Source organism: Prionailurus viverrinus, chromosome E2, assembly GCF_022837055.1.
Source record: "Prionailurus viverrinus isolate Anna chromosome E2, UM_Priviv_1.0, whole genome shotgun sequence".
Lineage (NCBI taxonomy): Eukaryota > Metazoa > Chordata > Mammalia > Carnivora > Felidae > Prionailurus > Prionailurus viverrinus.
In genome coordinates, this window is record NC_062575.1 from 36,255,410 (window position 1) to 36,270,659 (window position 15,250).

At 34.6% G+C, this 15,250-nt stretch overlaps 1 protein-coding gene across 2 annotated transcripts in view; it reads right to left on the reverse strand.

Moving 5' to 3' along the window:
• The window catches only part of LONP2 (lon peptidase 2, peroxisomal), a 115,699-nt gene that overhangs the window by 55,864 nt on the left and 44,585 nt on the right, over positions 1-15,250 (reverse strand). For both annotated transcript variants that reach the window (XM_047834864.1, XM_047834863.1), the window contains exons 9-10: positions 5,106-5,256; positions 2,098-2,224 (exon numbers count right to left, since the gene is read on the reverse strand). In XM_047834864.1, the coding sequence (XP_047690820.1) occupies positions 2,098-2,224; positions 5,106-5,256 (278 nt within the window). The remainder of the gene's footprint in view (positions 1-2,097; positions 2,225-5,105; positions 5,257-15,250) is intronic.

Genomic DNA, 15,250 nt, shown 5'->3' on the forward strand with positions numbered 1-15,250 from the left:
GGACAAAGGGCTAGTATCCAAAATCTATAAAGAGCTCACCAAACTCCACACCCAAAAAACAAATAACCCAGTGAAGAAATGGGCAGAAAACATGAATAGACACTTCTCTAAAGAAGACATCCGGATGGCCAACAGGCACATGAAAAGATGTTCAGCGTCGCTCCTTATCAGGGAAATACAAATCAAAACCACACTCAGGTATCACCTCACGCCAGTCAGAGTGGCCAAAATGAACAAATCAGGAGACTATAGATGCTGGAGAGGATGTGGAGAAACGGGAACCCTCTTGCACTGTTGGTGGGAATGCAAATTGGTGCAGCCGCTCTGGAAAGCAGTGTGGAGGTTCCTCAGAAAATTAAAAATAGACCTACCCTATGACCCAGCAATAGCACTGCTAGGAATTTATCCAAGGGATACAGGAGCACTGATGCATAGGGCCACTTGTACCCCAATGTTCATAGCAGCACTCTCAACAATAGCCAAATTATGGAAAGAGCCTAAATGTCCATCAACTGATGAATGGATAAAGAAATTGTGGTTTATATACACAATGGAATATTACGTGGCAATGAGAAAAAATGAAATATGGCCTTTTGTAGCAACGTGGATGGAACTGGAGAGTGTGATGCTAAGTGAAATAAGCCATACAGAGAAAGACAGATACCATATGGTTTCACTCTTATGTGGATCCTGAGAAACTTAACAGGAACCCATGGGGGAGGGGAAGGAAAAAAAAAAAAAAAGAGGTTAGAATGGGAGAGAGCCAAAGCATAAGAGACTGTTAAAAACAGAACAAACTGAGGGTTGATGGGGGGTGGGAGGGAGGAGAGGGTGGGTGATGGGTATTGAGGAGGGCACCTTTTGGGATGAGCACTGGGTGTTGTATGGAAACCAATTTGTCAATAAATTTCAGAAAAAAAAAATAAAATAAAAAACAAAACAAAACAAAAACAAAAACAAAAAAGAAATAGTTCTCGAAGCAACAATTGGGAAATACAAATAATGATTACTCTTCAAAGTCATTATTATTTTGATCCAGATATTTTTTTTTCTTTCACTCATATTTTACAGATGGGGAAGCTAGGAAAAAGGTTAAGTGACTTGTTGAAAGTTACACAAAGGCATCAGGGGTGTTATCTGGAATAATATTGTTGGAAGACTTCGGCATATAAATCACCTATTTTATTTCCCCTGGCATTATCCACACCATGAATCATGAGTTATGAAAAGGAACTCCCAGGTCAGATCTAGTCTTACTGTTTTGTGTATAAATTTAAACAGACTTCCAAATAGACTTCCATAAGAAGGCTGGCTTAGATCAAAAAAAACCAGTCTGACTGGCCAAACTCTAAGTCAAAGTTTAAAATGGAGAGATACTTTGCTTCTGCTAAAAAAAAGCAGTTACTTCGAGAGGGCCGCGTGAGGAGTGTTTGGCAGCTCAACACAATTTGCCAGATGATGCAATGGATCTGTAACACTGAGCCAGGAAAACTGTAAGAGGCTGTTATAGATATAAATTCTCAACAGGGTATATTTTCCATTCAAACATGCAATGTATAAATCAGATGAAGCAATACTCTATTCAGATAATTTACGTTCTGCTGGCTACAGGCTTAAGCACTTGGTAGCTAACTTGGGAAAGCACCCTCTCTATTGCTCTGGTGTTAATTCCCAAGATGAAAATTCTAAGGATGTTTAAAATCTCTCAAAGAGAAGAAAAGAAAATCTGAATAACTTAAAATAGGTATCTGAAAGTAGCATCCCAGCTCTTAAGAGAATTTAACTTTTAAGGTCCTGGGGCATATAAGGTGTCTCAATATTTTCCTTGTTTTTGGTTCTTAATTTATCAAATTAATCCCTTACACTGCTATTGTGAAAAAGTTGAAATTCTGGCTCAACTAAAGTCCTCAGCTATGAAGATACTCTAAATGCTTTCCTTATGAATTTCTGCCTAATACAGAGCTCTATGTAAATCAAGTTGTGGTAATGCTTGCTGGGAATCTGATGGGGAGAGAGAAATGGATGCTATGAGTTGCCAGTAAAATAATCTCCTTTTGAGACTCAAACATTACAGAGTCCTCAGGATGGCTGACTAACCTGGTGATGATGTCAAGAGTAGTAACCTGTGGGATCTGAATCTGCTGAGGAGTCAGCCCATGCTGTTCCAGCTGCTTTGGGATCAAGTGCCTGTGGGCAATCTCGATCTTCTCTTCTTGTGTATACCCTGGGAAAAAAGTGACCTTTGATTACAAAATGTAATCATTCACACAGCTTCCACTGTACCACGTTTTTTTTTTAATGAATCAAATGCAGACTCAATGGATCTTCGATTCAGACTGAATTTAAGTGTTATTTCAACTAAAATTATAATCAGAATAAAGAAATTTAATCTCCAGCTAATAACCATTAATATTTCCAACTCTGTCCACAAATAAAAAAAAAACATTTACTGAGCATGGTTTGAAAGTCTCTTGATTAATAATACCTCTCTGTGGGAATGCAAGCTGGTGCGGCCACTCTGGAAAACTGTATGGAGGTTCCTCAAAAAACTAAAAATAGAACTACCCTATGATTCAGCAATTGGACTACTAGGCATTTACCCACAGGATACAGGTGTGCTGTTTCGAAGGGACACATGCACCCCCATGTTTATAGCAGCACTATCAACAATAGCCAAAGTATGGAAAGTGCCCAAATGTCCATCGATGGATGAATGGATAAAGAAGATGTGGTATATATATACAATGGAGTATTACTCGGCAATCAAAAGGAATGAAATCTTGCCATTTGCAACTACGTGGATGGAACTAGCGGGTATTATGCTAAGCAGAATTAGTCAGAGAAAGACAAATATCATATGACTTCACTCATATGAGGACTTTAAGAGACAAAACAGATGAACATAAGGAAAGGGAAACAAAAATAATATAAAAACAGGGAGGGGCACAAAACAGAAGAGACTCATAAATACGGAGAACAAACTGAGGGTTATGGGAGGGGTTATGGGAGGTGGGATGGGATAAATGGGTAAGGGGCACTAAAGAATCTACTCCTGAAATCATTGTTTCACTATATGCTAATTTGGATGTAAGTTTTAAAAAATAAAAAATAAAATTAAAAAAAAATAATACATCTCTCAAAGAAGAGGAAAAATCTCAGTCAAATCTTATGAGGTAATTATCTCCTTAACTCAAATGCAAATTTTTATTATTTAAAAGGCAAATAATACATCTCTTTTCTTTAGCACAATTTGATACGTAACTGGAAAAATTTACCACAGCAACAACAACAAAGACTTCAATTAAGTAAGTGATAGGTTCCAAGGGAAGAGATGCAAAGGAGCTATTTTCAGAACCCTGGCTATAAATATTAACAACAAAACAAAAAATAAGACATTTCCCTAAAATTTTTTTCTCTGCACATTTGGAATTACACATAAAAGACTTTATGTTCTTATTTATTTAAAGGCCTTATGAGCATAGACTTTGCCTTTAAATCCTGTAAGACAAAATTCTCCCTGAACTAATTGCCCCCTTTCCATTTAATAAGCAAAATAAAAAAGAACTGATAAGACAGCTTTTGAGTAGAAAAAGGTAGTAAAAAATGCCAAAAAAGTAAGAGATAGGATAACTGAATCTACAGGAAAAGAATGGCATCGTATGTGTCTACCTGTGCAGCAGCTGTCCTGATGACTTCACTTCAGATCATGTATCTTATGGATTCTCTGCCTTAATTGGGAGTTTCCAGGCAATTGGATCTCATTACTTATTTATTTTAGTCTTATAAATATGCACACAATTTTTTACTCCACCATATTTTAAAACTAAATATTAGAACTTGCAGCACTTACAGATAACTAAGAAATCCAATTATCATTCACTTGATAATAAAAATTTGTTTCAGATTATTATGAAATACATATTTAGATTCTATTTAGGATCAAAATATATTTAGATTCTTCTCTATTTTCATTTTAACAAATTGGGTTTCAATCACTTCTAGAAAAAAAAATACTTCTAAGCAATTAAAAGAAGGTGAAAACACTGGGGTTTATTTAGTGTTAATAACTGAAGGACTTTATTTTGCACACTCCAGTGAAGAAGACATGGTAAAAAAAAAAAAAAAAAAAAAAAAAGGTAGCTACTTGACAGATCCAAAAAGAAGAATTTAAAAGAACCCTGTGCTTTTATGTAAAAGTGAGGCCAAATGTTATAAAGAGAAGTTCAGCTACTCTTTAGGACCTAACTCTTAACGAAAATAAATGATTACACTTTCTTCAACAATAAAAACTTCAAAATCTGATGGACAGGAAGCTAAATTGATCATGGAAAGATCTATTTTTGGGTTTAGATACTCATTTTGAAAAAATAAATTATTGGGGTGCCTGGGTGGCTCAGTCAGTTAAGTGTCTGACTTCAGCTCAGGTCATGATCTCATGGTTCATGAGTTCAAGCCCCACATCGGGCTCTGTGCTGATGGCTCAGAGCCTGGAGCCTGCTTCGGATTCTGTGTCTCCCTCTCTCTCTGCCTTTCCCCTGCTTGCTCTCTCTCTCTCTCTCTCAAATATAAGTAAACATTAAAAAAAAAAAAAAAAGAGTACACTTAGAAAAAGTAAATTATTTAAAATTATTTTTATGTATAAGTTTAGAAACAGTTTTAAAGAAGAATGTCTTGTTTTCCAAGACACTGGAAAACATTCTTTAATGCTAAGTCTAAAACTGTTACACAAAATTTATTCTTGACATCTTACAGAACATACACGTAATCTTATGTCATGATTAAAACAAACAAAGTTTTGCTGTTCTAGACTTTGAATCTACATAAAAGCTGGTTTAATTTTTATTTTTTCATTTTCTTATATTTAACTAGGCTCCACGCCCAATGTGGGGCTTGAACTCACGACCCTGAGATTATGTGTCACGTGCTCTACAAGCTGAGCCAGCCAGGAGCCTCTGTATAAAAGCTGGTTTATATCAGACTTACAACTCTGAAGATCATCCACTGGCAAATCAACTTTTTGTTCAAAACTTCACAGCACAACTTCAAGGGTTATGTTCAGAAAGGCAAAAAATATCAAATAATGATTTTATTTATGAATCAAGTACCTGGGACCTGAATGATCTCCATTCTGTCCAACAAGGCAGGTGGAATAGTAGCAGTTGTGTTGGCAGTAGCTATAAAAAGAACTTGGGAAAGGTCAAAGGCCACATTTAGATAATGATCTGTGAAGTTATGGTTTTGTTCAGGATCCAACACCTGTGAGAGAACAATAAACATTTAAATACAAAGTTCCAACAGAAAGCTGTATAAATTAAAACACGTATGATGTATTAGCAAGTTCAATATTTCTGCTCAATATAGTTAGTTTGAAAAACATGGATATAGCACTAAAACCTGAGCACCATTCTTACATTCCCCACATTCTAAATAGTTTAAAAAAAAAAAAGAAAGAAAAAAGAAATGTGTTCAATGTCAAAATTTTTGAATATATATAAATGTACAAGGAAGCAAAAATTACCCTTTCGAGCTCTGTTCTTAAATCTATTTATTAATGAGTGACTCTGTGGCCATAAATAAGTTACCAATCCTACAGAACCAGTTTCATTTGGTAACACATCCCCTCTTAACTGCTTTGGGCATATGAAGAAAATGTGTAGAGTATTTTGAAATTCTCAGGAATAGGTAAAATAATTAGTATACTTCTCAAACATTATCAGAAAATCTGGTTATAAAGTCTCTAACTGAAAGGAGAATTCTAAAGAAGAGAAAACTAGTAAAAATTACCATGCTGCTATATTCTGATACAGCACAAGGAAAAATTCACTTTTTAAAAATGCCTTAAAGCAAAACTTGTTTTAAATGAGCAAAATATCAGTATCTCTTAGAATATTTTAATTGGGAAATTATGTAATTTATCAATTAGATTCTTAAAACATTGAACAACTGGGTATGAGAGAACATCTTCTTTAGGTTACTGTTCAAATGCTCCCAGTCACAGGCACTCACTGTGGAGAGGTCTACATGGGACTTTGTGCCTTCTACCTGTTGTAAACCTTTAGTATGTTATTAGTTTCATTTACACTAGACTAGCATAAATATAAACAGGGTTGACATACAACATATTCAAAAAGGAAGTAAATGGACTAAAATGTTTACCAATCACAATTTTACCACAGAAGCTGCTTTTTCTTGGTTCTGATTCCCTTTGTAGGCTTTACTTATTTTTAAACATATCTATAAGTTAGTCTTAATTCAAAGCCCTTTACAGAGAATCGTGAATTTGGTAAACACTCATTATTGGAAACTCACTGTTTATCTAGAATACAATTTTCAGAAAGTTCTACTCTTCATGTTTTCACAAGCTTTAATAATGTTTAACATTATTTAAAAAAGGTCTTTTTTCAAAGATCATACTAATTGTGATCAGTATAAAATTGGTTCAGAGTAATCTTACTATCAATTATCTGAAAACTGTTAATCAAGGTATGGAAAATAAGGTAATCTTAGTTAAATCCATTATATCTAGATAAATAAAATCTCTTCTTTAATGCCTCTAGTTAAATCTAATACATACATGCTGGATAAATTTTAGAAATGGCTATGGGACCTGACCAAGTGATTTTTTTCACTTAAAATTTAAAGACAATGGGGTTTAAAGAAAGTAGGAAAATTAGTAGCAATAGTTATGAGAAGAGAAAACCAGTAATGCCCAATTTGCTTGCCTCCATCTTTTATTTAGGAAAACACAAAAGAGTGTCGAGTTTAAATAGCGTCAGAAATACTGATGAACAGCCAGCTAAAAAGAATTTCTAGTAATCACTATTTAGATGAAATCTTCAGGTAAATTGGTGAGTCCATGGAGAGATAAAAATCACAGTTAGAACTTTTTAGCCATTAGGGGCACCTAGGTGGCTCAGTCAGTTCAGAGTCTGACTCTTGGTTTTGGCTCAGGTCATGATCTCACAGTTTCATGAGTTCTGGCCCTGCAAAGGGCTCTGTGAAGACAGTGTGGAGCCTGCTTGGGATTCTCTCTCACCCTCTCTCTGCCCCTCCCCCCCCCCATGCTGTCTCTCTCTCTCAAACATAAATAAATAAACTTTAAAAAAAACAAAACAAAAGAACTTTTTAGCATCAAATCTCTTGCTTTTTTCCTCAACTTTAGAGCCAGGGCTTCCATGGACCAACTCATCCACATACAGGAGCTGTTTTCAAGAACAGCTAGAGCTGTTTTTTCTCTCTTTAAAAGGTTCTTCTACATCCATCCTAGGACTACAATTCCTACCTACACAGTATGACTGGTAATGGAAATAGCCATGATATGACACCTTATTCTTAGGATCATGAAATCAGAGGTGGAATAAACTATGGGGAGGGGTGTATGCTAAGAATTGTTCTTCAGCCATAATTTCTGGCAAGAGAAGAACTACAGATGTTTGCAGGCAATCCAGGAATACACTCCACTCATTAGAGATGACAAGGTAACTGTCACCTTCAGTATAATTATATTTTTAAAAAATCTGTATGTTTTAGAGATAAAGACTAAATACTTATGAAAAGACATGATGTCTGAAATTTGATTTAAAACAAATAGAAATGGTGGAGGAGAATGGGTAGGAATACATAAAACAAGATTGGCCATGAGACAATTGTTAAAGATGAATGATGAGTTTACATAATTCATTATACTACTTTAATTTTCTTATGGTTGAAATTTTCCACAACAAAAAGTAAAAATAAATAAAGTAAAATAAAATAGCTAAAATCAACCCTGGAAGCTATACGTAATTAATACTATAGAAATTAAGTGGTAAGGACAAACTTGAAAAAAATGTCCAGAATATTGGAGAAAAAGGCACTAAAACTATATAGGGGATAGGTATGTAAAAAATAAAGACATCTAATTCATAGCTAATTGGCATAGCTAAAGAAAAGGTCTCAACAAATGTAAAATACAGAATAATTAAAGAAATAATCATGAAAATATTCTGGAAGACGCAACACTACACATCAAAAAGCCATAGACTCCTCTCGTACAATAATAAATGACAGGCTATTATTATTGAAATACCACCTACAGAATTTTCAAGCAAAATTATGACTAGCTTAAAATCTTTTTAAAATCTTTAAAATACTGAATATATGTAACACATATAAGATATGAAGCATACCAAATGAACACCCATGAATGAACTCACTACCCAACTATTGTTGACATTTTGTTTAGACTAATGTCCACAAAAGTGGATGGTTTATAATGACCTACTAAAGTGCAAGTAGAAAATATTAGCCTATATAATCTTTATACACTATACATCTTTATCCATAAACACCAGAAATAAATTATTTTTTTAATGTTTATTTCTGAGAGAGAGAGAGAGAGAGAGAAAGGGAGCGCACAAGCAGAGTAGGGGCTGAGAGAGACACACAGAACTCAAAGTAGGCTCCAGGCTCTGAGCTGTCAGCACAGAGCCTGATGCAGGGCTCGAACTCACGGACCCAAACTCACGGACCGTAAAATAATGATATGGGCCAAAGATAATGGTATGCTTAACCGACTGAGCTACCCAGGAAATAACTTTTTAAAATACTTAATGTACAGAATGGAAGTAATGCCCTCACTTGGCACAAATATCACATTTTGGGATATTCCAGAAGAGTGGAAACTCCACAGTGTGCAAGGGCTGGTTGTGTTGCACTCACTACCTGCTTGCACTGTAGTTACAGAGGACTGTAGTCTATGTAAGCCTGATTAAGTGTTTTTACAGATTAAAAATGAGGAGTAAAAGGAGTAGTTTTAAAAGATTTTTGCAAAGTATCATTAAATAGAGGCAAAGATGTGAACAAGAAAATGACAGAGACACTTTTATTTCCTGAATAAGCTTTGATAGTCACATCATGAAATAAAAACAATTATATAACTAGAATATGTTGTTTTCAATGAAAATGTAATTATCTTTTAAAATTTATTCTGTTACATATGTATGTACATAATATTAGTACAGTGGTACATACATGTTATATTATATGTATATTCTTTGTTATGCATTGAATTGTGTCCCTTAATGTGACTGTATTTGGAAGTAGGGTCTTAAAGGAGGTAATTAGGATTAAATGAGGTGATAAGGGTGGGGCCCTAATCCATTATGACTGGAATCCTTTATAAGAAAAGAGAGAGACAAAAAGACCAGGGAAGCAGAGGCACAGAGAAAAGACCATGTAAGGAACAGTGAGACGGCAATAGTCTGTAAACCAAAGAGAAAGAGACCTGAGGAGAAATCAAAACTGCCAACACTTTGATCTTGGACTTCCAGAGTCCAGAGCTGTTAAGAAAATAAATATCTGGGTTTTTGTTATTGTTTTTTTTAAAAACCACCCAGTCTATGGTATTTTATTATCATAAACATTTGTTTGTCACATATATTTGTATATAGTGGGATATATTTTCAAAATTTTGTGAACAAAGCATATGGAGATTATTGGTGCAGACAACAAAGACACACTAGTAAATATAAAAGGCCTCAAAACATTACCTACAAACAAATCCTTGAAAAAAGTATTCCATCTAAACAATAGATTAATCATAATAAAAGGATCAGAAGCGATGAAATCATTTAAGCACAGAGTTAAAACTAAATGTCTGAAGAAGCACTTCTAGAATGGCAGTGTAAGGAATTATGAAGATCTGCTCCTCCCTAAAAGCAATGAAAACACTAGTAACAATTGTCAAAACAGGTTTTTGAACTCTAGAAATTAATTTGCAACAATCTGTGGAGTGTTTATTCACGAAAAACTGATGAATCTCAGCAAATAAGGCCAGCTCTGTGGTATTTTAACTTGCTTTTACTCTCATCCTCTTCTCTCAAATTAATGGTAGCCTTGAAAACCAACAGCCTCACAACCACAATAGCTGTGAAATACAGTAACCTAGCAACTGCTGTAGGGGGCAGAATAGGATTAGAACTCCCCAAAAGCCCTTTTCCCAAGAGAATTGTCAATATTTGGCATGTTGGGCAGTTCCTTGGAAGAGCTCTATTCTCAGGATTTATCTTTATTTGATCTGACTCAGAAAACACAATGTGTGAACTGCCCTATCCCTCGGGCATCTGTCAAAAACAACCAGTAGCAATTGTTCAACACTGCAGCTGCCTCAGGCAGCAATACCAGTTGGGGCTAACAAGAGGCTTATCAAAAATTTAAAAGGAAAAACTGGGGAATGAGATACTCATGGGGGCCTTTGAAAAGCTCTGAAGTTTTCCAGGGAATCCTGAAGGTCATGCAAATATACAGGACTGTAAGTATGACAAGAGAAATGGTTCTAAAAGTTCGCCTATGGCAGACACTGAGGCTGTGTACAAGCAGGAAGTGCTAGCTACGACAGAGTTGTAAAGTATCTGCCCAAAGTTAAAGGCATGCCTCAACAAACACACACAGAGCCTTTGACAAAGAGTGGAAGACCTTTGGGTTTAAGCACTTAAGGATATCTCTGCCCAAAATCATTAGCTGACCACTAAAGGAACTGCACAACTTCAGCGGCCACATACAAGAAAGAATAGACTTTAAAAGAATGAGATCAGAAAATCACTAAACAAATAGCAACAGTAACAACAATTCTTTGGTATGTGTGTGGGAGGGGGGCAGGGTCTTATATTATTTAAATATAATTGCAACACTTTATATGTTCAATTTCAACAAAGAAATTATGAGACACATAAAGAAACACTAAAGTATGACTTAATAAAAGAAAAAGAAAAAAAAGAACAGTGAATAAAACTGTCCCTGAACAAGCCCAGATGTTGGACTTCTTAGACAAAGATTATAAATCAGCTATTGTAAATATGTTAACAAAAACTAATATGCAACAGCATGGATGAATATTTTAAAAAAATTTTTTAATGTTTTATTTATTTTTGAGACAGAGAGAGACAGAGCATGAGCAGGGGAGGGGCAGAGAGAGAGCAAGACACAGAATCCGAAGCAGGCTCCAGGCTCTGAGCTGTCAGCACAGAGCCCGACGCAGGGCTCGAACTCACAAACCATGAGATCATGACCTGAGCCGAAGTCAGACGCTTAACCGACTGAGCCACCCAGGCGCCCGCACAGCATGGATGAACACTGAAGACAGTATGCAATGCAAAAGACCAATTATGAAAAGATAAATACTAAAGGATTCTCCTTATAAGGTATATAGATTAGACAAAGTTACAGAAACAGAGAGGAGAATGGTAGTCGCCAGCGGCTAAGGGAGAAATGCAGAATAGCTATTTAATAAGCACAGAGTTTCAGTTTCTCAAGATGATAAAGCTCTAGATATTGGTTGCACAATAATGTGAATATACCTAACACTACTGAAATGTACACTTAAAAATGGGGAAGATGGCAAATTTTACCAAAACTAAAAAGCTAAAGGAAATCATGCTGAAAGAATTATAGGAAACTATGAGAATGATGCCTTAATAAAGAGAAAATATCAATAAAAAGACAGGAATTATATTAAAAAAAGGAGCAAACAGAAATATGAGAGTTGAAAAATATAGTAACAAACAAAAAATTCACTATGGGGGTTAAATGTAAATAGCAATTTCAACTGCAGAAATTAGAATCAATGAAGATAGGTCAACTGAGTTTATCCAGTCTGAGGTAGGGAAAGAAAAAGGAATGCAAAGAAATGAACATTGCCTCAAAGATGTACTGGATGCTATACAGACTACCAACATACTCATAATGGTAGTCTGAGACAAAGAGAAGAAAGAGAAAGGGGCATAAAGCATATCTGAAAAAATAAAAGTCACCACTTTACCAAATCTGATGAAAACCGTTAATCTACCACATCTAGATAGGCTTATAGTGTGTGTGTGTATATATATATATATATATATATATATATATATATATACACACACACATATATATACACACACACACACTATATATGTGTGTATATATATATAATGTATATGTATGTATATATATGTATGTGTACATATGTACATACGTATATACATATGTATATGTATATATATATAAAACAGATACTAAGTAGATTCAGATCCTACATCCATCACAAACTGTCAAAAGCCAAAGCCAAAGGTTAATCATTTAAAGCAATAAAAGAAAATACTTCTTTCATGAAGTATAAGGGATCCTCCATAAGATTAACAGCTGACTTTGCATTAGAAACCATGAAGGAAGGAAAGCATTAAAACTACCCTCCAAAAATGAAGTAGAAGGGGTGTTTGAGTGGCTCAGTCAGTTAAGCTCCCAAATCTTGGTTTCAGCTCAGGCCATGATCTCACAACTTGTGAGACTGAGTCCTGGCATCAGTCAGCACAGAGTCTGCTTGGCACTCTCTCTCTCCCCCTCCCCTGCTCACTCTCTCTCTCTCAGAATAAACTTAAAAAAAAAAAAAAAAAGGCATGGAGAAATTAAGGCATTCCCAGATAAAAAACACTGAGAGAATTTATAGCCAGCAGGCCAGACTATAAGAAATACTAAAGGCTAAATAAAGTAAAAGGACACTAAGCTGTAACCACAGAAACAAAGAACACCAGTGAAAATAATTACATCGGTAAATATAAGAGATGGTATAAACATATTTTTTCTTTGTATTTCTGACCTCTTATTTGATTCAAAGGACTTCCAAGCCATAATTACAGTTGTTTCTCATTATTCATGGTTTCTGCATTTGCAAATTCACCTAATACCTAGAATTTACTTATAACTCCAAAATTAATACTTTGTGGTGCTTCTGTAGTCATTTGCAGACATAGGACAACTCATGGTCCAAGGCATATGTTTTCAACTGAGGTCAAACAAAGTGATGCCCTGCCTTCTTGTTTCAGTTCTCATACTCTAAATAAGTATCATTCTTGCAGTCTATTTAGTGCCATGTTTTTTGCACCTCTATGCTTTTTGTTAGTGATTTTGCTGTTTAAAAGACTCCCAAAAGGAAGTACTGAAGTACTGTTTAGTGTCTGTAAGTGCAAGGCTGTGACAAGCCTTATGGACAAAATACATGTGTTAGATAAGCTTCATTTAGGCATGAGTTATAGTGTTGATGGTCATGAGTTCAATGTTAATTAATGAACAATATATATTATATAAGGCAACTTTAAACAGAAACACAGCTAAAACAAAGTTATGTATTGATTAACTGACAAACTGACTCTCAAAGAAGCCTATTTCTCCCAGGAGCAATAATTCAGTATTCACTAATTCAGTGTTTGCTACAATCTTACACAACATAACTATGGCAAAAATGAGAATCAAGTCTATGGATAGGCTTACAGTATATATAGATATATTTTATATGACAATAACTTCCCAAAGGAGGGCAGAAGGAAGGGGGACTTACTGAAGCTAAGTTTTTATATGTTATTTATATGTCAACTTGGGGAGTGTTTTTGGATGAACATTTAAACCAGTGAACTTTTTAAAAAAATTTTTTTATTTATTTTTGAGAGAGAGAGAGAGACAGAGAGACAGAGTGACAGGGGAAGGGGCAAGAGAGAGGGAAACACAGAATCTGAGCTATCAGCACAGAGCCCAATGGAGGGCTCAAACTCACAAATCACGAGATCATAACCTGAGCCAAAGTCAGGTGCTTAACTGACTGAGCCACCCAGGTGCCCCATACATCAGTGAATTTTGGCTAGACCGCCCTCCACCTAGTGGATGGGCTTCATCCAATCATTTGAAGGTCTGAATAGAACAAAAAGACTGGCATCCTTAAGCAAGAGAAAATTCTCCAACAAACTGCTTTTGAACTTCATCTGCCCATCATTTCTCCTGGGTCTTGGGCCTGCCAGTCCATACCACAGATTTTGGAATTCCCAGACTCCATAACTACATAGGCTGATTCTTTATAATAAATCTCTTTACATGGATATATCTATATATCTATATATATCTATATATATATATATATATATATATATATATATATATATATATACACATACACACAGATATAGACAATCTATATCTAAGTCTTATCTCTATATATCCAATAGCAGGTAAAACTAGGAAAAGATCAACAAAAACATAGAAGACTTGACAATACTATAATCAATTAGACATAATAAACATCTAGAGAACAATCCATCCAACAGCAGCAGCAGTATACATATTCTTCTCAAGTGCACATGGAACATTCTCCAGGACAGACCATAAGCAAGGCTATTAAATAAACATCTAAATTTCAAGGATTGAAATCATACAAAGTATAATCTCTGACCACAATGTGATGAAATCAGAAATGAGTAAGAAAAAAATTTGGAAATTCACAAAAATATGAAATTAAACCCTAAATAACCAAAAGGTCAAAAAGAAATCACAAGAAGAGTTGGAAAATATTTTGGGATAATAAAAACAAAAATGTAACTTACTACTAAAACTTGAGATGCAGATAAAGTATTGCTTATAAAAATATTCACAGCTGTAAAAGCTATGTTTAAAAAATTCAAATCAATAACCTAACATTCCACCTTAAGAAAGTAGAAAAAGAATTGCAAACTAAACCCAAAGCAAGCAGAAGGAAGAATATAATAAAATTAAAGCAAATAAACTAAACAGTAAAGACAAAAACAACTAAGAAAATCAAAACATCAAAACTTTGTTCTTTGAATAGTTCAACAGAATTGACAAACATGTAGCCATAGTGACTATGGAACCATATTGACTACAGGGAGAACACTCAAATTACTAAAATCAGGAATGACTCAGTTCACACTGCTATCACCCTTACAGAAATGAAAAATATATGTGTATACTATGAACAACAGTACACCAACAAATTTGGTAACATAAGTGAAATGGAAAAATTCCTAGGAAGATACAAACTATTGAAAGTAATTTGTATCAATAATTAATAGAAAATCTGAACAGATCTTGACATTTCTATTAAATATTATACTAGAGCTTCTAGCCAGGGCAATTAGGGGGAAAAATGTATCTCTAGGCATTCAAACTGGAAAGAAGTAAAAATATCTCTACTTGCACATTATATGATCTGTATATGGAAAAACCTAAGGAATCCACAGGAAAAAAATATTAGAACTAATAAAGAAGTTCTGAAAGGTTACAGGATAAAAGACTAATATACAAAAATCGACTGTATTTCTTTAATAAGCAATGAACAATTTGAAAAAGAAATGAAAAAAGTTCAATTTCCAATAGTATCAAAAAGAATAAAACATTTAAGAATAAGTTTAACAAAAGAACTGTAAGACTTATATACTCAAAACCCACAAAA